The sequence below is a fragment of the Myotis nattereri genome (assembly GCF_964212035.1).
Source record: "Myotis nattereri genome assembly, chromosome: 17".
NCBI lineage: Eukaryota > Metazoa > Chordata > Mammalia > Chiroptera > Vespertilionidae > Myotis > Myotis nattereri.
The window spans coordinates 949,422-969,332 of record NC_138092.1 but is presented as its reverse complement, the minus strand read 5'-3'; the positions used below and the strand labels follow the sequence as shown (position 1 = coordinate 969,332).

Below are 19,911 nucleotides of genomic sequence, written 5' to 3'. Positions count from 1 at the left end.
GTTCCCCAGGTGGAGCCCCACCCTTTGGGGTGACAGAGGGCAGGACAGGTGGGAGAGGACAGGTGGGACCCCAGGGAGGGGCTGAGGACCGCACAGGCGCTGCCTGAGGCTGGCAGAGGCGTGAAGGAGGCTGCCTGATTCCCCTGGGACCCCTGCCTCTCTCAGGCCTCGGTTTCCCCATTCCGCTCTGAGGCTCCCGCACGGCCAGCAGTGGTGGCTGAGGGCCAGAGGACCCCTGCGCCGACTACAGCCCCACAGCCGGGCCCCAGAGCCAAGGGCTGGGGCTGGGCTGCCTGGCTGATGGGGGCACCCAGCTGCTGGGAGCTGGGCGTGGAGCCCCGGGTGGTGCTGGGCATTGGGGGGGCAGGGAGAGAAAGAGGGCAAGGAGCACAGTGGGGAGCCCCCTAATTCAGCCTCGACTGGGAGCAGGTGGCTCCTTGGGGAAGGGCTGGGCCGGCCCTAAGGTGAGCCGTGCCCCCAGCCCCTCCAGGCACATCCTCCTCGCTCCTGCCCGGGCCTTGGCCCTTCTCTCCACAAAGCACCCCCATCCCTCCCATCCCCCCCCCCCGTCCCTCTCTGCCCTCGCTGGCCCTCATCCCCGGGCCTGCAGGGGTCCTTCCCACTCAGACCCCCAGGTCCTTCCCACTCTGCTCTGCCCAGGGAGGGGGGAGAGGAGGAGAGACAGACAGACAGACACAGACAGAGAGAAGCAAGACAGCCAGTGAGAGGGAGAGAGACAGACACACACACACACACACACACACACACACGGACACACACACACAAACAGAGGACAGACGCCGGCTCTGCCCTAGAAGTGTCAGGGAGCCCGTGTGCACCCATCGCAGGGGGTCACCTCTCGGTGGGAGAGAAGCACCCACCACCCAGCTCCGTACGGCAGAGGCGCTTCCCGGGAGAAGTCCCACCCCGCCCACCGCCCCTTCCCGCCTCCCTGTTCCCTGTTGTCGCACTGTCACTGCTTAAAGGAAAGAAGGGGAGGGAGAGGGAAACGGCAGCCTGGGGGGGGGGGGGGCGGCGCTGACGACAGTCTGACAGCCCAGGTGGCAGGTGGTTCCTGACTCTGACTCATTTCCTGCCTCCCCAGGTGGCCCCCTCATGTCCTGTCCTCATGCAGGCTCCGTCCTCATCCTCCTCACCCCCCCCTCTCCACCCCCCCCCCCCCCGTGTCTAAGTTCTCGGCTGGTTGAGCTGGCACCCCTGCAGCCACCCACCTGCCCTCGTACCCACCTGGCCCAGCACCCCACCGGGCAGAGCAGCCCCTGGGAGGGGGGATGGGCGGTTGGGATAGAACTTGGCTGGGTGCTGCCCCCCAGGCACCATCAACCCTAACCTGGGGGTCGCTGAGGTCTTGAGTGGGCAAGACTGCAGCTCACAGGGTGGACTTGAGGGCCGACCCGGGCCTGGGCGGGCCTGGCTCAATCAGGTGGAGGAGGGAGCCCCTCAGACACACACCCAGACACCCAGACACAGACACACACACAGACCCACAGACACACACACAGACACACATACATGTCTGGGTGTGTGTGTCTCTGTCTCTCTCCCTCTCACTGTCTGTCTTGCTTCTCTCTGTCTGTGTGTCTGTGTGTCTGTGTGTCTGTGTGAGGGAGCCCCTTGCCACAGACAGCCTCCCCCCGACCCACACCCACCCCCCACCCCGCCGCGTGGGCCGGCTCCCATGGCAGGCCTCACACTGTCCCCCCCTCCAGTCCCACTTCTCATTAGACACTGGCTGGCATGCACCCCCCAGGCTACTCCCCCTCCCCCTCGGGGACCTGGTGTTCCCCTCAGACGGGTGCGCCAGCCTCCCCCAGGGCATCGGTGGCCCTCGTTTCTGAGTTTGTGTGTGAGCCCACGCGAACTATGTTAGTGACGGTCCCCGTTTTCCAGGTGAGGGGACTGAGGCTGAAAGAGACCAAGTTCATGAACCTGCAGCCAGGACTCGCCAGGGCCCCTCCCAGCAGGGAACTGCCTTGCCTGGGTCCCCCGGGCTCAGGGCCTGAGAAGTCCCCTGGGGCCCACCGGCTGCTGTGTGGGCTGAGCCCTGGGAGTTCCCCGCCCCTCCCCCCCCCCACACACACACACACCCCGGCGGCAGGGGGAAGGGGGCAGCCTTGGCCTCCTCCCAGCCCCTCCACCTGCTGCCGGCCTGGGTGGGGGGCTGGAGGGGGCTGGCTTCTGTAAGGGGAGCCCCTGAGGCCCTTCCACCCTGAGGATCCAGGGCCCTGACGGCTGCCCTGTGGGGCAATGGGCTGTGCTCCCCGCGTTCCCAGAGACCCCGCAGTCTGGACTTCGGGCCCGCCCTGGGCTGCCTCCCTCCGCAGCTCCATTCCGGCCAGAAACGCAGCCCGCACACTCTGCCAAGTCTCAGTGTTTTATTAGCAAAATCTTACAAAAGAGTCTGTCTTCAGGGAGGGCCCTGCAGCCTGGGGCATGGGTTATGGCTCATGTGCAAACTTAAACCTGAGGGTGGGGGTGGCAAGGGCACGGGGTGGAGGGGCTGACAGTGTCACCTGCAGCTGTCGGTCCCCGAACCTGGGAACCCCCAGTGGACAGGCAGGAAGGGGACCCCCAAACAGGACCCGCTCGGCAGACACAAGTCGCGGGCAGCACCAGGGTGTTGGTGTCGGGGAGGTGGGGGTCGGGCCTGGGCAGCAGCGGGGCCTGGCAGGGCGCAGCTTGAGCCCCAGCAGCAAAGGCTTGGGGCGTCCTGGGGCCACCGGGCAGGCGCAGGAGCGGAGGCCGCGGCCTTAGCCCAGGGCGGGCGGGAAGCTCAGCGGGAGAGGAGCGGATGGCCGCGCAGTGGGCGGGTTCCTAGGCTGGAGGAGTCGGGCCTGGGTAGCGAACTCCAGCTCCAGCCGCAGTGGCCTGGGGCCCGGCGGGCTGGCGGCCGGCGGGGCGGGCACGTGGCAGCCTGGCCCTCGCGCCGGCCTGTCTTCAGCACCGCTCTCCTCGGGGTCCCCTCTCCGCAGCCCCCCTCGCGGGCCTCAGGCGTCTCCTCCAGGCGGGCAGCTTGCGGAGGAGAGGGGGGCGGGCAGTGCCAGGCGCAGCAGCCGGGGGGCTCCGGGGAGCCTGAGACCTGGAGGGAAGGAAGACACTGGGCGTCAGGGGCGGGGCGGAGGGCGTGGCGGAGGGCGGGGCGTGGCGGAGGGCGGGGCGGAGGGCGGGGCGGAGGGCGGGGCGGGGCGGAGGGCGGGGCGGAGGGCGGGGCGGAGGGCGGGGCGGAGGGTCTGTAGGAAGGGCCTCGCAGGCCCCTAGTGAGGACAGCTGAGGGAAGGTCCTGGGGCTCCCTTACCTGTGGTCACTCTCCTGGCTCCGTGGACACGGCTGCCGCCTCAGCTGGTTCGAGGACTGGGGCCCGTGGGACCCTCTGCCCGCGTGGTGAGTCACCCAGCTGAGCTGGAGCATGAATCACAGATGCTGCTGGGGAGAGAACACAGGATCCGTGTGAGCTGGCTCAGCAAACTCCCCCGGCCCTGCCTCCCGCCTGCCCCTCTCCCTCACCCCGGGGTCTCTGCGCCCCCACTCAGCCCGGTGTCTGACTGGTTGGGGTGTCTCTGAGCCACTGAGACCATGGTGGTCGGCTCCCCTGGACCATGGACTTGGCCTGGGCCCTCCCAGCTCCACAGCGACCCCTGGTGGTAGTGCCCAGCTGCAGGGGCTCACCTGAGGGCCAGGAGGTGGGGGCCAGGTCTGCTGCTGCTGCTGCTGCGGAGGCTGGGGTTCAGCTTCAGTTTCCTCCAGGACGGGAGCCCGGCTGTCCTGTGCGAGGGTGGCCGGCTGCCCGTGCGGCCACTGCCGGGAGGGGCCGCAGCCCCGCAGCTGAGGTCCCCGTGGCACGGGCTGTGTCTTCGCGGCGGCTCTGGGGTGTCCCGAGCTCGGTGCCGGCTGCCGTGCCGTTCGGAGGGGGGAGGTGGGACTCGTCATGACCTGAGTGTGAGTGTGTGTTGGGGGGTGAGGGGTCTGGAGGGGGCAGGCCCAGGCCCCAGAAGACAGACAGCGGGAGGTGGCAGGGCAGGTCCTGCAGGGAGAGGGGACACTGTCCGTAACTGTGTGTCCATGTGGATCAGGCTGGGAGGCCAAGGGCTGTCCCCCGAGAAGGAGTTGGCCCAGCTGGGAAGTCCGGGTTGGCAAGGGCTACTACAGGTGGGCATGGCGGGCGGGCGGGTGGGCCGGCCCCGGGCCCTCTATTCGGGCTGGGTCCCATCACTGGCCACGGACTCGTTGGTGAGGGCCGGCGTGAGGGCTTCCTCGGCCTCAGCCTCGGCCTCGGCCTCGGCCTCGGCCTCCTCCGGGGCGGGGCGCTGGGGGCCGGCGGGCTCGGCCTGCGCCAGGCCGCCCTGCACCTCCAGGCCCCGCTGGATGAGCTGCTCCAGGGTCTTGGGCAGCGGGTGGCACAGGAAGCGCTTGAGCTTGGGCTGCAGGGTGCCCACCACGTACTGGATGACCTCCTCCTCGTCCGCGTCCACGTACAGCGTCTGGTACAGGTCGCGCTTGCGCCAGAGGAACTGGTCGAGCGGCTCGCCCTGCTTCTGCGGCAGGTCCAGCTCCCGCTGCATCGCCTCGCGGGACAGCGTGCCCTCGCTGTACTGCAGGAACTCCTTCTTGAACTCCACCCAGTTCTTGACCGAGCCCTGCTTGTACTCCCACCACTTCTTGGCGGGCCCATTCATGTGGTTCTGGATCTGGGACAGCCAGTACTCCTCGGTGCCGCCCACCTGCCGCAGGTACTCCTCCAGGTGGCTGAGGAACTCGTGCGGGTCCTCGAAGATCTGCGTGTCCACACCCGGGTGGGGCTGCCCGTCCTCGCCGGGCCCCCAGGGCGGGTACTGCTGGGCCTCCTCCAGCTCCTGGCTGGGCAGCTCGCCCGCGGCGGGCGGCGAGGTGATGGCATAGGGGCTGACGCTGTAGTCGTAGCCGTCGGCCTCCTGGCTGCAGCTCTCGGGGCCCCCGACGCCCACGGAGACGGTGTGGCGCGCCGGCTCGCTGCCCACCGGGTACTTGGCGCCCATGGCCTCCAGGCGGTCGGCCCAGCGCTCCAGCCGGTAGAAGACCTCGCGCCACACGTGCATCTCGCGCTTGACCCAGCGCTCCAGGTGCGCGATGGTCTCCTGGCAGCGGCACAGGCAGGCCTTGATGGACTTCCGCCAGCGCTGCGAGTCGCTCGTGGGCACGTAGCCGTCCAGGTTGCTCTCCAGCTTGCCCACCGACCGGTGCAGCCCCTTGAGCTCGCGCTCCACCTGCTTGGAGACCTCGGCCAGCAGGTGCCGGTGGGTCCTGCGCACGTGCTCCAGCATCTCGGTCCGGCACTTACCGATCTGCAGGATCACGTTGGGCTTGGCCACCGGCCCGCCCCGCGGCCCGGGATAGGCGTGGAGGCCTCCGGTCGTCCGGTGGTCCAGCTCCATCTGCGCGCAGGTGGCCGCGGCGCTCGGACGGGAGGGAGGGGCGCGCTGCGGAGTCCGCTCGGGGCCGGCGGGGTGCGGGTGCGGGTGCGGATGCGGTGCGGCGCTGCGGAGGTGCGGGCGCGCCGGTGCGGATGGATGGACTGCCTGCTGCCTGCTGGCTGGCTGGCTGGCTGGCTGGCTGGGGCGGCGGAGCGAGGCTCGTCGCGCTGCGCAGGGAAGCAGTGAGGAGCGGCGCCGAGCTCTGCATCCCGCTGCCGCGGCGCCCGCTCTTTATGCTGCCGGCGCCCGTGGGCGGCCCCTCGCCGAGCGCGGCCTCCCATTGGCCCGCGCCCCCCCCCGGGTCCGCCCCCGCGCCACTCGCGCCCGGCACAGAGCGAGGACCCACCCCCTGCACCCGGCCCGGCCTCGGGTGACTAATCCGCCGGCTCCGCCGCCCCCTCCCCGGCCCCTTCAGCCTGCAAACCTGGGGGACGAGCTGGGGACCCGCGACCACCCCCGACAACGGCGCTGGGCGGGGCGGGGCCGCTGGGCGCCCCGAGTGGCCGGACGGACCGTTAGCCTCCCGCCCTCCCCGCTCCCGCACGCGCGGGGGTAAGGAGGGGGACCCTCCCAGGGCCTCAGGGCGGGCTTCCGGGGCGGGAGGGGTGAGGGTGCTGGTGCTGGGCTCTGCCTCCCGGGTCCTGCTGGCCGCCCACCCTGCCCCACCCTGCCCAGTGCAGCGATGTTCGGCCGCAGATGAACCCTGACAACCGCCCCCCCTCCCCACTCAGACCCTCCTCCCCTGGAGCTGAAGGTTTCAGGGAGCCTCCGGGTGCCCAGCCAGGCGCACGCACACTCCCAGGGGTCAGGCCTGGAGCCCCTGCCCACCCCTGCCCTGGGGGTCCTCCCCGCTGGGGTGGGACCTGCGCCCAGGCCTGGGCTCTGCCCGCCCCTGGCATAGGTGTGGGTGTGAGACAGCCTGGCAGGTGCTGGCCCACTCCCAGGCTGCGGTGCGGCCTGAGATTTCCCCAAGAAGTGCCCCCCAATCTGGAAGCCTGCGGGAGGGGTGGGGTGGGGTGGGGATGGAATGGAGGACCTGCCGCCCACTGCAGGGGGCTGGGCCCTGAACCCCCAGGCCAGGGGGAAACCTGGTCAGAAGCTCCAAGAGGCTGGAGAGGGAGAGGGAGGGGGGAGCGGGAGGAGGGGCGGGAGGAGGGGCGGGCGAGGGAGCCGGCCTTTTGCAGCGGCACAGCCGAGAACGCGCCATATAAGGCCTGGGGCTCCGGAAGCTGCGATTCCCCGGCCTCCCTGGCAACAGTGCAGGGACGTCCTTCCCGGGTAACCCCGTGGAGCAGGGCCGGGTCCCAGGTCCCCGCCTGTCACCTGGGCAAGGCCACACGCACCATGGCCCACAGCCAGGGCACGGACACCCCAGTGCCGGTGAGGAGAGCTGAGCCCCGCTGCATGTCCCTCTCCCTCTCCCACCCCACACACTGCACACTCATCCCCCAGTCATCCCTCCCATGCATCCCCCACAGACACGGATCCCCCCACAGACATGCATCCCCCACAGACACGGATCCCCCCACAGACATGCATCCCCCACAGACACGGATCCCCCCACAGACATGCATCCCCCACAGACACGGATCCCCCCAGAACACTCACCCCCCAGAACACTCACCCCCCAGTACACTCACCCCCCCCAGTACAAGCTCACCCCCCAGTACATGCTCACCCCCAGTACAAGCTCACCCCCAGTACATGCTCACCCCCCAGTACATGCTCACCCCCAGTACATGCTCACCCCCAGTACACTCATCCCCCAGTACATGCTCACCCCCAGTACACTCACCCCCCCAGTACAAGCTCACCCCCCAGTACATGCTCACCCCCAGTACAAGCTCACCCCCAGTACATGCTCACCCCCCAGTACATGCTCACCCCCAGTACATGCTCACCCCCAGTACACTCATCCCCCCAGTACAAGCTCACCCCCCAGTACATGCTCACCCCCCAGTACATGCTCACCCCCAGTACACTCATCCCCCAGTACATGCTCACCCCCAGTACACTCACCCCCCAGTACACTCATCCCCCCAGTACAAGCTCACCCCCCAGTACATGCTCACCCCCAGTACACTCATCCCCCAGTACATGCTCACCCCCAGTACACTCACCCCCCAGTACACTCATCCCCCCAGTACAAGCTCACCCCCCAGTACATGCTCACCCCCCAGTACATGCTCACCCCCAGTACACTCATCCCCCAGTACATGCTCACCCCCAGTACATGCTCACCCCCAGTACACTCATCCCCCCAGTACAAGCTCACCCCCCAGTACATGCTCACCCCCACTACACTCACCCCCCAGTACACTCATCCCCCCAGTACATGCTCACCCCCAGTACATGCTCACCCCCAGTACACTCATCCCCCAGTACAAGCTCACCCCCCAGTACACTCACCCCCAGTACACTCACCCCCAGTACACTCACCCCCCAGTACACTCACCCCCACCCCCTCACCCAGCCCCTCTGTCTGAGTCACTCATCGGGGACACAGCTCCTGCAGGTGCCCACACTGGAGTCCCCACTCCCCCAGCCCCTTCCCCGAGCCCGGGGAGCCCTCCTCCCCACCCCAGCCAATCTGAGCTTCCGCCCCTGCTTTGGACGGGGAAAGTCTTTCTGGCAAAAATTCCCCAAAAATGGCTCTCCTGGCATTTCTAATTAAAGGCGAGTGGGTGGGCAGAGGAGGGGGCGGCAGGCAGCGCTTCCAGAGCAGGGATCCCGCGCCGCAGTCCCAGGCGTTTCCCGGAGCCGCAGCGGAGGAGGCAGCCGCGGCCTGGGGGTGCGAGGTCTGTGGGGTGAGCGGCCAGGGTGCCAGCGGGCCTGGTCCCGGGAGCCTGGGTGGAGGGGCAGCCGTGCCCACTTCTGAGGTGAGCTCGGACCTGTCTGAGGGCCCTGGTTAGGGAGGCGCCCCCCGAGCCGGCTGGGCAGGGACCGCGCTCGCCCACCCTTGTGCACACCACACGCGTGTGCAGCCGACGTGCCAGAGCCAGCACCCGAGTGGCCAGGAGTCACCCGCTGGCCCCCTCCACAGCGTACCGAGTCCCTGTGCCCCTGAGGCGGGCGGCACTCGGGCCCAGGTCCCCTGACCAGCTGGGTGGCCTGGGCCCGGGCTCCGTGGTCCCGGGACCCACAGTGGTCTCCAGCCTCCACCTGCCCCACCCACGGCAGCAGTGGGCTGGCAGGGCTTCCTGGAGGAGGCGGCGCCCAGCCAGGGCCTGGGGGACCAGGGAGGGGAGGGTGCCGGGGACTGGGGAGGGGGAGCCAAGGCAGGCGCGGGGTTAGCCCTCACCTTTGTAGGACAGCCGGCCTGGGGGGGGGGGGGCGGGGCTCAAGGTTAAGTTGGTGTCCCCCTTCCAAGGCCAGTCCCTCCGTGGCCGGGGAGGGGCGATGCCGCAGGACCTGCGCGCGGAGGCGGCACTGGCGGCCGCAGTGACAGGTGACAGGCTGCGGCTCTGTACTGGAGAACGTAATCGCGGCCCAATTATCGCCCCAGAGGCCCCGCAAACCCCCGCACTGGCGCCTGGGGCTGCGTTCTTCCACCTCCAGGCTGCTCCCCCGCCTGGGATGGGGTCTGCCCCGCCCACCCCTCTGTGCAGCCCTCCCCCCACAGAGGGCAGACCTCCCTCCCCCCCCCCCCCAGCCTCACACAGAGCAGGAGGGGCAGGCTGGGGAGCGGCAGGCGGAGGGAGAGCTGGACGTGCAAGGAGGGGAGGGCCTGGGAACCTCTTCTCTCCGAGCCCAGCTGGTCTGAGGCTCCCGGCCTGACAACTGCCCAGGCCTTGCCTTAGGGAGGGAGAGGCTCTGCGGGGGGTGGAGGGCAGGCAGGGATCCCAATGCTAGGATCCCAGCGGGACCCACTTAAGACCCTCCAGGCCTGGCCTGCTGCCCTGGGGCTCAGGTGGCCACAGCCAGGTGCTAAGATGCTCATCTCAGGATCGGCCCACTGAGCCTTGCCACCTGGCCACCTGCCTGCCTGTGGCTGCCCTGTGAACAGCACCCCCCCCCCCCCCGCAGGCTCACACCCCCTCTGGGGACCCACCTCCTCTCCTGTGGCTTCCAAACTCCCCCCTGGCTAAGGTCCGCCTTGGCAGTCAGCCCCTTCCCACCCGGTCTGGGCCTGTCATCCAGGAGCCCACCCTCCACGAACCACGAACCACGTCTCTGCCGGCCACCCTGTGGGGCCATCGGGTCAGATGGCCTCATTCCACGGCCACCACGCCTGTGGGATCGGGGCGGAATGGACGGGCGGCCTGTCCGCCACAGGGAGCCCGCCGCAGGCCCAGCGCCTGGCTCGGCATTTGCTGGTGGGCAGCCCCCCTCCATCCCGGCCCAGGGGTCCCCGAGGGCAGGACCTGTGCCCCCCTGCTCCCGCTGCCTGCCAGGCCGGGTGACTGGGCTCAGAGTGGAGTGGCTGGAGCACAGAGTGGGCCTGGCACAGAGCAGGCCTCCAGGCGGGTCAGGGGACAGACGGAGGCCCGGCCCTTCTCCAGCCATTTCTGGTTGGGAGACATCAGTTAGGTCACCTGAGCCTCAACTTTCCACCTGTGAAATGGGGCGACAGTGCCTGAGCCACGCGTCCCTGAGGGGGAGGGGCTGGCCCCACCCAGTCCCTGTCACAGTGTCAGTGCTGGGACCTGGGAGGGGGGTGTGGGGGGTCCCGCCTGTGGCCCCTTCCCGCCGCCTCCGCCTGCCGGGGCCTCAGAGACCCTCCGTGCGGGGCACCGACCGTGGGCCAAGACCGAGACGGGGCGGGGGGGGGGGGGGGCGGAACGGGGAGGCCGTGCCAGCTGGGAGAACATTTCCTTTCTGAGCCCCTCGCTGCTTCCTCCCCAGCTTGGCAGGGAGAGTGCTGCGTCCTGTCCCGGAACAGGCAGCCGTTCCTTCTGGGCCCAACATCCAGACCCTCCTCCCGCCTCCCGCCTTCCGGTCCAGCCTCCAAGGAAAGTTCTGTATTCTCCCGCGATCCTGGCACCCGGTGCGGCACCAGCTGCTCCCTGCATCCTTAGGCGTCCCCCGCCCCCGGACCAGGAGGCTGAGCAGAGCCACAGGCCTGGTGTGGAGAGCCCGTCCTCCAAGGGTCCCCCCCCCCCCCCCCGGCCTGTGGGAGAGGGAACTGAGGCCGAGGGAGGGCCGAGCCCCGCAGCAAGGAGGCCAGAGCCGGGCGGGCGGGGTGAGGGTGCACACGACCATCTGCCTGCTCAGCCGTGAGGTGGTCGGTCATTCAGTCAACAAACAGTTCCCGAGGACGTGGCGAGGTGGGTGCGGGTGTGCAGACCGGCCCACAAAGCGGGGGAGTCTCCACGACCCCACGCAGGCCCTGGAGGACACAGGCCGCGCCAGCAGCAGCGCGTCCAGCCTCCGCTCACAGCCCAAGCTCTCCAAGGGGCCACCCTCGGCCTTCATGGGTCAGGCTGGTCCCCTCGGACCGGACCCAGGCAGGAGAGAGACCCCTGCAGCGGGTGGTGGGGATCCCACCGAGGTGGGGGCGGGAGCCCGGGAAGGGCTGGGCAGCTGGAGGGTGAGCAGGGGTGGGCTGCGTGCAGGGGCCTGGCTGGTGGGGTGTGGGGGCAGCTGGGTTCTGTCTCCGGGGGCAGAGCCGGGAGGGGACGGGCTGCTGGGCAGGGACGCTGGGTCTGTGGCCTGGAGGGGCACAGGGGCCACAGGGGCAGCAGGTGGGGAGGCTCCCAGCTGAGAGCCAGGTGCGGGGGGGGGGGCGGGGGGAGGGCTGCCTAGGGTTCAGGGACGAGGAGCCAGGGCCCGGCTGGCCATCAGGTGAGGGAGGGGGGCGAGGCCTCGCCAGGAGCCTCCGGGTTTGGAGCCTCAGCTGCCCCTCCCCCTGTCCCTCTGGGTGCCCGTCCCCTGGTGCCCAGGGACCCAGATCCTGCTGCCAGGTCCCCACGCGAGGCAGCCCCACAGCCAGGATGGGGGTTCGCTGCCAGCTGGCCACGGCCGGACGCCCCGGAACTGCGGCTCCGGAGCCCAGTGCCAGGGACGGGCGTGGGCGCCTTCCCGCTGTCCCGGCGCCTCCCATGAACTCTCCCGCGTGCGGCTGCCGCTTCCGGAGCCATAAAAGGAGAGAGGAGCTCGGCTGAGAATAGCTGTGACGCGGAGCTTCCCCACGCAGGCGGCTCCGCCCCAGCGCCCGTGCCTGCAGGGCCCCGCCCGCCGGAAACGGGAATGGCGGCAGCGAAGCCGGGGTCCCCCACCCTCCCTGCCCTCCACTCACCAGAGCGTCTGCTGGGGACAGGCCTCCCGGAGCTGCAAGCCCTTGTCCGGCGGCCCCTGGCCTCCCCGAATTCCCGCGGAGGGAGCCTGGGCGCCTGCCGGGCTGTGCATAGAACGACAGCGGAGCTCCTCCACCATCGTCCGGACTGGCCCCAGGGAGGGAGCTGGACCAGGGGCTTGCAGGGTGCATTGAGGGGCGCAGGGCTGCAGCAGGGGTGACACGGGGCTTGCCCTCCCTCCCTCTGTGCTCCAGGCCCCCCCAGGCTCCCGGCCCGGCCACCTGTCTGACCGCTGGTCACTCCCTCCCTCCCCGGGGCTGGGCCTGGTCACCTGCCCTTCGCAGCTGCCTCCCCACCCGCCCTCTTGTACGGGTCTCGGGCCACCTAGTCCAGCGGCAGCCGCTCTCCTGGGCTCCTGCCCTGGCTGCCCACGACCTCCGGCCCTGACTCCCCGCCCTGGAAGCAGGGTGGACGCGGGGTTGTGGGTCCCTGGTCGCTGCCCTCCCAGCCAGCAGCCAGAGGGCCATCGCCAGGGCACATCCATCAGCCAAGGGACTGGTCATTTGTGGCAGGAGCGGCTTGGGGCGCGGCCACCCCGGACTCCTCGGCCTCTGCTGGGCCAAGTGGCAATGGCCCTTGGGTCACAGCCCAGCAACCACCCGGGGAGACCACACTCCCTGGGCCCAGCGGACCTGGCGTTTCTACACACAAATACAAGGCCCCCAGGAGCCCACGGGACTGGTGTCTGTGGGGGGCCCGGCTGGCGGGGGGGGGGGGGGAGCAGAAGGCGAATCCCACACAGGGGGCGGGGCTCCAGGACAGCCTGGGCTCCCAGACCCCGTGGGGGGAGTGGCAGGTCCCTAACCCAGCAGGTCCCCAGCAGGAGGCGCTGACAGGAGATCCACTGCCCACGGTCCAGGACCTGCCCTGAGTTCCAAGTGTCCCTCGTACAAGCAGTCATACTATTGTCACAGCCACCCCCCCATCACCACCCCCACCCCCCCATCGCCACCATCACCTGCACCTTCACCACTATCACCCCATCACCATCACCTCCACTTTCACTGCCATCACACCACGCACACCCCTATCACCACCCCCACCCCTATCACCCCCATCACCCCCTGCACCCCCATCACCACCCCCACCCCCATCACTACCCCCACCCCCCCATCACCACCATCACCTGCACCTTCACCACTATCACCCCATCACCATCACCTCCACTTTCACTGCCATCACACCACCCCCACCCCTATCACCACCCCCACCCCTATCACCCCCATCACCACCCCCACCCCCATCACCCCTCCACCCCCATCACCACCATCACCTGCACCTTCACCACTATCACCCCATCACCATCACCTCCACTTTCACTGCCATCACACCACCCCATCACACCACCCCCACCCCCATCACCCCCCCACCCCTATCACCACCCCCACCCCCATCACCACCCCCACCCCCATCACCCCCTGCACCCCCATCACCACCCCCTGCACCCCCATCACCCCTCCACCCCCATCACCACCCCCACCCCCATCACCACCCTCTCCCCCATCACCCCCTGCACCCTCCCCATTATCCCAGCTGCTCGGGCGCCACAACAAAACACCACAGGCTTCGGGCTTAAACATTTATTTCTCTGTCCTGAGGCTGGAAGTGCCCCTGGCCCAGCCCATGGAGAGGCCCCACGGAGTGCCCAGGGGTCCGGACTATCCCGTCCTCGAGTCTCTAGAAGGTTCCACCTCACTGGAACCTTCAGATGCCTCGGCTGCACTAGGCCCTCAGCTGGAGAACCCGAGCAGCCTGCTGCGGACGGCAACCACATGGGGCGAGGCCGCCCGGCCCTGGTGGGCTCCGAGGAGGACAGCCCGCGGCCCCTGGCCAGCGTGTGGCACAGGCGGGCTGGCCGGAGGGCGGGGGCACTGGGGACCACGCCGGCCCAAGCCACCCACCCCCTCCTGTCCACCCACCCCCTCCTGTCCACCCGGAGCGGCTCCACGTCCCTGACACAGGACATCCTCCGACTCCGAGATGTGCCTGCAGGCCCCTCAGACCCCGCCACTCGGGCCGTCAGTCTGTCCTTGTGTCTCCCGCGTGGACCCCCTGGAGGGCTTGGTGGTGGCCGCCACCGTCCCCTCCACCGCTGGCAGCTCCGACCACCTCGTGGGGGCCTGAGACACGTGGCCGGAGCCACGGTGCCGGTCACCTTCCAGGGCGGCGGGTATCTGCTGCCCACCACGCTGGCGGCCGCTCAGCTCCTCCCCATCAGAGAGAGTCAGGCCCTGCTGGTCTGAGGGCTGTGCCCCCCACACAGCAATCCCGGCCACCACGCCCAGCAGACCCCGCGGCAGCTCAGGGGCCTGCGGTGAGTCCTGGGGGCCTGGCCTCCCTCTCCAGGTGCCTGGGTCCAGCTTCTCCTCCCCTCCCCTCCTCGTCCCTCCCTGCCCCCCTCCTCCCTAGGGCTGTCCCGAGTGACAGGAGGGGCTGCCAGGAGGGGCTGCTCACTGCTCACCGGCCCTCCCTCCGGCGCTGACTCACCTCCGGGATCTGGGCCCCCCAGCAGCGGAGGCCTTTGTCTGGGAGGAAAGCACGTCAGGCCCGCGTCATCCCGACCCACCCGCCGGCCCTGACGCACCTGCCCAGCCCAGGAGCGACTCTGGGGACACACAGTGGGGAGAGGAAGAGGGCGGCCCCCACCTTCCGCCCCTCCCCCCGCATCTCCAGCCAGGTGTCTGTGAGGCAGCGGCTTGGAGAACACAGCCAGGCACCTCTCTCCCTAAAACGTCAGGGTCGCCGATGCCAGGCTCCAAGGCCCTGAGTGGCTGACACTCATCCTTTCCACGGGTAGGGAGGCTGATGCCCGCAGGCCTCCGGGTCCCGGGGCCTGGGGGGCGGCCTCCAGCGAGACCGAACCGGCCACCAGCAGGCGGCTGAGCTCGCGGGGTCAGGGTGCGGCTGCCCTGGAGTGGCCAGTGAGGCCTCTGGAGGGCGGGGGGGGGGGCAATAAATGTGGAGAGGGGACAGGACGGGTGGGTCAGAGGCTGCTCAGGAGCCCCCGCCCCCAGCCGGCCGGACACAGGCCCTTGGCCCTGCCCCTCACTAGGCCTCGTCCTGCTCCAGCCGGGCCTGGCCCCACCACGCAGGCTGGGCACGGGGACCTGGCAACGCCTGGCACTGAGTGGGTGCTGAGGACCGGTGGGCGATGGGCAGGCTGAGCCCCCCTCCCTGCCCGCCCGCCCCCTCCCCGAATTCCCAGGCGGCAGCGGCTGGGTCTGCCCCGGTGAGGGGGAAGGGGGGACGAGGGGACAACACGGGGCCAGCCGCCCCGCCCCCCCCAGCCCCGGAGGCTGAGGCTCTGCAGGCCCCCAGCCCAGTCACCGGTCCCATCGCCGCCCTCAGCCTCGCTGTCTATTGGGGTAAAACACCCGGAATGGCCACGGTGCGTGGACGGCTCGGGCGCCGAGCACATTCCGTGTGGGGCAGCCACCGCCTCCGCCGGGACTGCTCCTCCCCCACGCGGAGCCCGGTGCCCGCGGGAGGCCCCACCCGCCCCGCCCCGCCAGGGCAGGGCCACAGCCCGTCCCGCCTGTGCCGTCCTCAGCTGACAGGGGACACGAACGCGGACACTGAGGAGCAGGCGGCAGCCACGTCCGGCCGCCAAGCAGAGGCTGCAGCATCGCGTGCGGCTTCCTCTGAGCGCCTGTCCCCTGAGGGCGGACGCAGCTCTCCGCTCGGCCAGCACCCTCGGCGGCCAGGCCCTGCGTGGGCGGCTCTGCCGTGGCCCCCAGAGGGACAGACGGTCTGTGCGCAGGGCTGGGCGAGGGAGGGGCAGGGAGAGGGATGAAAGGAGACGAGGTGGCACCAGGGAGGGCAGAGGGCTGAGCAGTGAAGTGAGGCCCGGCCCAGGCTGCCCGGCTGCCGAAGGGAAGGGGAAGGTGGGACGAGGGGACAACAGGGAAGGTGGGGGCGGGCCCAGCAGGGAAGGCGCTCGATGTGGCACGTTCCACCGCGTCCATCAGCGTGTGGCCCGCATCTCGGGGTCCAGTCCAAGGCGGGGGCGGGTGAGTGCCGGAAGCATGGAGATTCTTTCAGGAAAGACGCGGCCGCGGCGGGAGACCAGCCTCCAGCGGGGCGGCAAGCAGGCCGCCACCCCAGCCACAGGCAGGCTCTGCTGGCGACAGGCACGGCCACCAGCCAGCAGCCCACCTGAGGGACAGCAGCGCAGCCATGGTGGCCTGAGGGCCGGCGTTCTCCTCTCCACACTCGGCGGGTCAGACAGACAGCTCTGCGCTGGGTCAGAGCAAGGCTCAGCCCCGGGAGGCTGAGCTCCTCACGTTCACGGGGCGTGACCGGAACGCAGGTAACGGAGTGTGAGGGGCCGCGCCCCAGCACCCACTCCCCAGGGCCAGCTCCTGCCGGCGGCACCAGGCAGCAGGCGGCCGGGCACCGTCAGTTCTCGCCCGCAGGGCACGGCGCGCAGGCCGAGGCGGCGCAGCCCCCTGTGCGCTCCCGGGGGCCCTCGAGCTTGACCACGGCCCTGAGGGGTGGGCGCCGCCACCGCCCCTGCTGCCGCCGCAGGAACACGGAGCGCAGGGCCCGCAGCTGCCCCAGCTCCTGCGCCGTGAAGCAAGGCTGCCCCTCGGCGAAGCAGAGCACCGTGTCGAAGGCCGCGGCCGCCTGCTCCCAGGTCGCCTCCTCGCTCTCCACAGCCGCCTGGGAGCCCCCACCCTTCTCCGCCTGCTCCGGGGGACCCTCGGCCGGATGCCCCGCTCCGGCCTCCTGCCCCGCGGCCGCGCTGCCCTGAAGCCTGCTGCTCATCCGCGACAGGGCCTCGCCCCCGAGCTCCAGGACGTGTGCGAAGGTCTGGTCGTGAGGCCTGGCTCCCAGGCGCTCGGGCTCGTCCTCGGAAGATGAGCCTTCGGCCAGCGCGGCGGCCCCAGGCCACAGCCGCCTCCAGGCGCGGCTGAAGACGGCGGCGGGCACGGCGTCCCAGGCACAGGCCACACTACAGATGGCGTCGCTCACCCCGTAGCGCGGGTGGAAGCCGGGCAGCGCCCCCGGGGGGCTGATGAAGTTCCTCATGAAGCTCCGCCGAATGCCCTGGTCCATGGGCTGGAGGAGGGCGGCCACGCTGGCCGGCAGGAAGATGGTGAAGATGCTCCCGGCCACCAGCTCGGACTCCTGCGGGTGGGCCCGGGAGCCGTCCAGCAGCAGCACGGCCTTGCTGTCCTCGGGTAGCCCCAGGGCTCGGAAGTGCTCCCTCGCCGCGGGCACGAAGATGTGGTGGAACCAGTCGGCCAGCACAGCCCGGCCCGCCCACGCGTTCCCGTGCGCCCGGTAGGCCACGGGCAGGTGCTGGATGCCCCTGGGCGCCCGCGGGCCGCTGCCCTTCCCGATCACCAGGGGCTTGATCCTGTGGGAGCCCGTGGCGTTGGCGCACATGAGGACCGTCAGCCTGTCCCGGCTCTGCCTGCCGCCGGGCGCCGGCCCGCCCTCGGCGGTGGGACCGGGCAGGCACTGCCAGAAGAGGCCGGTCTCGTCGGCGTTGTACACCTGCTCCGGCGTCAGGCCGTGCTCCACCGTCAGGCTCCGGAAAAACCCACAGAACCGCTCGGCCGCGTGGCGGTCGGCCACCTGCTTCTCCCCGGCCGCGTCCAGCTTCTTGATGCCGTGCCTGGCCTTGAACCGCCACAGCCACCCCCCGGAGAACACGCAGGGCTCGGTGAGCTGCATCTGCGCGTAGAAGTCCTTGGCCTTCTCGATGAGCATGGGGCCCGACACGGGCACGCCCTCGGCACGCCGGCCCAGGAACCAGTCGTACAGCGCCCGGTCCAGGTGCTCCAGCTTGGGCGTGTGCAGCGTGCGGCGCCGCTCCAGCGCCTTGTTGCAGGCCGAGCTGGCGAAGAAGCGCAGCAGCTGGGCCTTGTGGGCCCTGATGTCGTAGAGCGTGGACATCCCCACGTTGTACTCCTGCATCAGCGCCTTCCGGCTCTCGCCCTTCTCCAGCCGCGCGCACACGTCCATCTTCTCCTTCAGGGTCAGCACCACCCTCTTGCGCTTCTCCCCGGGGCCCCTCCCGGCAGCCTGCCTGGAGGCCATGTGGAGGGAGGCTCGTCCCGGAGGCAGACACGGGCAGACGGACGGGGGACAGGCACCCCTGCTGGAGGCCTCCCCTCTCCCTTCTCCGTGCCCCTCGCTTTCTCGTCTCCCTGCCTCTGCCTGCCGGTCTGCCGATCCTCCTTCTGCCTCCTGCCTCCCTCCGGGTCCAGCAGCCTCGAGCCTCAGCGCTCCCCCGCCTTCCACTCCTGGCCACGTGGCAGCTCCTGGAATTCTCGACACGCGGCCCCCATGCGTCTCCGCGCTGCTGAAGCCCGCGGCCTCCTCTGCGGGATGGAGGCAGCTTCTCCCCCCAGCCCCAGGCCGGAGCAGAGGGGCCTGGGGAGCCGGCTGCGGCTCGCAGAGGCTGCGCTGCGGGGCCAGGGGGCCAGGCGTCCAGGCGCTCTCTCCAGGGCTTGCTGTGCTGTGTGGCCCTGTGGGGAGCAGAGGGAAGGAGAGGCCATTACCCATTCAGGGAGGTGCTTAACAGGAAACCAGCTTAGAAACCAGGAGGAAAGGGGACCCCAGAGGAAGGGCTGGGGCGCCCGGAAAAGGTGTTCTGGAGGCTCAGCGCCAGGAACCCGTTCACGAGGGACGACGCCTCACGCCTGACATGCAGTTGTGCGCAGGGCGACACACGACAGCTGCATACACGGGGATCCGTCTCCTGAGGCAGAAGCCCGCTTTCAAGGTGGACTTCAGGTAGTGCCCCGGAAACGTCTTACACCAGGCGGTGCCAGGGCACGGCAGGAGAAACCACGGGGCTTCCGGCTCGCCACCTCCAAGGAAGCACCGCCACCCAGGCCACGGGGCACCCAGAGCCGCAAACCTGTGATCCTCTTGTGCCGGAGGAACAACAGACCAAAGGGGCAGGAGAGCAAGAGGGGGCCCCTTATCCACATGGGCCCCTTCCTGTCCTCACAGAGCTTGGGGGCGAGCGGCGGTCTGTGGGGGCAGAGGGCACCATCAGGGAGGCAGTGTTCTGGCCCAGCTGCTGGCTCAGGGGTTGAGCACCAGCCTATGAACCAGGAGGTCACCGTTGGATTCCTGGTCAGGGCACATGCCGGGGTTTGGGGATCGTGCAGGAGGCAGCCGATCCACGATTCTCATCACTGATGTTTCTCTCTCTCCCTCTCCCTTCCTCGCTGAAATCAATAAAAAACATAAAGAAGAAGTGTTCTGGAAACCGAGAGAGATGGAGAAAGTCTTGGGGGCAAGAAGGATGGGGTGGGGAGGGTAAGGGACGGAAACATCGGGGTGCACATCCTGCAGGGAGATCGGTGGGTGCAAACACAGCCCCTCTGCGCGGACCACAGGGCGAGGGACCCCGGCGCGGGGAGCCGCGCGGGCCACTCGAGGCGGGTGTGAGGCGTTTCTATCCCGGGGCCACGCGTGGGGCAAGGGCAAACCCAAAGGGGAAACAGAAAGTCAAGGCGCAGGCGGCTTCCTCGGGGGAAGGGAGGGCGACTCCGGGGGCAGTGGCTGGTGTCCTCTGCAGGCGGAGCCCCCGGGTCGGGAGCGGGCGCCGCCAGGCTCCGGGCGGGGGCTGCAGGGATGGCTCGGGGCGGGCAGCTCGGCCCGGTCCCCGTGGGGCGGGAGGCGGAGGGGCTCGGCCCGAACCGGGGTGCGGCTCCCGGGAGCGCTGCTGGGCGGGAGGGGATCAGAGACCTCAGGGCGCCCGCGCTCCCCAGGCCCGCCCCACTCACCTGCCGGCGCCGGGCCGCCGCCGCCGGATGTACCGGCGCCCCGCCCTCCGCCGGGCCGCGCCCCTCCGCTTCATCACTTCCGGGACGCTCTAGGCATCCCGGAGGACCCGCGTCTCGGTGGCTCCGCAGGAGGCAGTGGGCTTGCAGATGGAAGCCAGGCATCCAGGGTGACTTCCATGGTGCGCCTCGACTTGTCCGTCTGTGGGGTGACTGCGCCTTGGGTTTCGTGATGAGCGGGGCCCTCGCAGTCCTGGGCCAGGGTCTGCCCCGGGCGGACAGGGCTCAGAGCCCCCTCCACCCCAGCTCCCACCCCGCACCCCCAGACCAGGGCAGCCTTTGACGGGCAGTCTCTGAGCCCCTCCCTTAGCCACACCCAGTGGCCACGCTGTGTCCTTC

General features: G+C 69.9%; 2 protein-coding genes across 3 annotated transcripts; both read right to left on the bottom strand.

The window, feature by feature from the left end:
• Window positions 1–2,381: 2,381 nt before the first annotated feature.
• On the bottom strand, window positions 2,382–5,579 carry ARC (activity regulated cytoskeleton associated protein). Of its 2 annotated transcripts, none has more exons than XR_013997037.1 (3): window positions 3,688–4,081; window positions 3,317–3,444; window positions 2,382–3,100 (listed from the first exon to the last, which is right to left on the bottom strand). XR_013997037.1 is itself a non-coding variant. In XM_081110927.1 (3 exons), exon 1 carries the CDS (start codon window positions 5,427–5,429, stop codon window positions 4,209–4,211), a length of 1,221 nt encoding a protein of 406 aa, XP_080967053.1. In that variant the 5' UTR covers window positions 5,430–5,579; the 3' UTR covers window positions 2,382–3,100; window positions 3,317–3,441; window positions 3,688–4,208. The 2 variants fall into 2 exon arrangements, 1 of the variants encoding a protein (XP_080967053.1); XM_081110927.1 differs by having other exon boundaries at window positions 3,317–3,441; window positions 3,688–5,579.
• A 10,583-nt stretch (window positions 5,580–16,162) lies between these two features.
• On the bottom strand, window positions 16,163–17,812 carry JRK (Jrk helix-turn-helix protein; the record flags this gene model as incomplete). Its single annotated transcript, XM_081111083.1, has 1 exon — window positions 16,163–17,812. One exon carries the CDS (start codon window positions 17,810–17,812, stop codon window positions 16,163–16,165), a length of 1,650 nt encoding a protein of 549 aa, XP_080967209.1.
• Window positions 17,813–19,911: the final 2,099 nt, after the last annotated feature.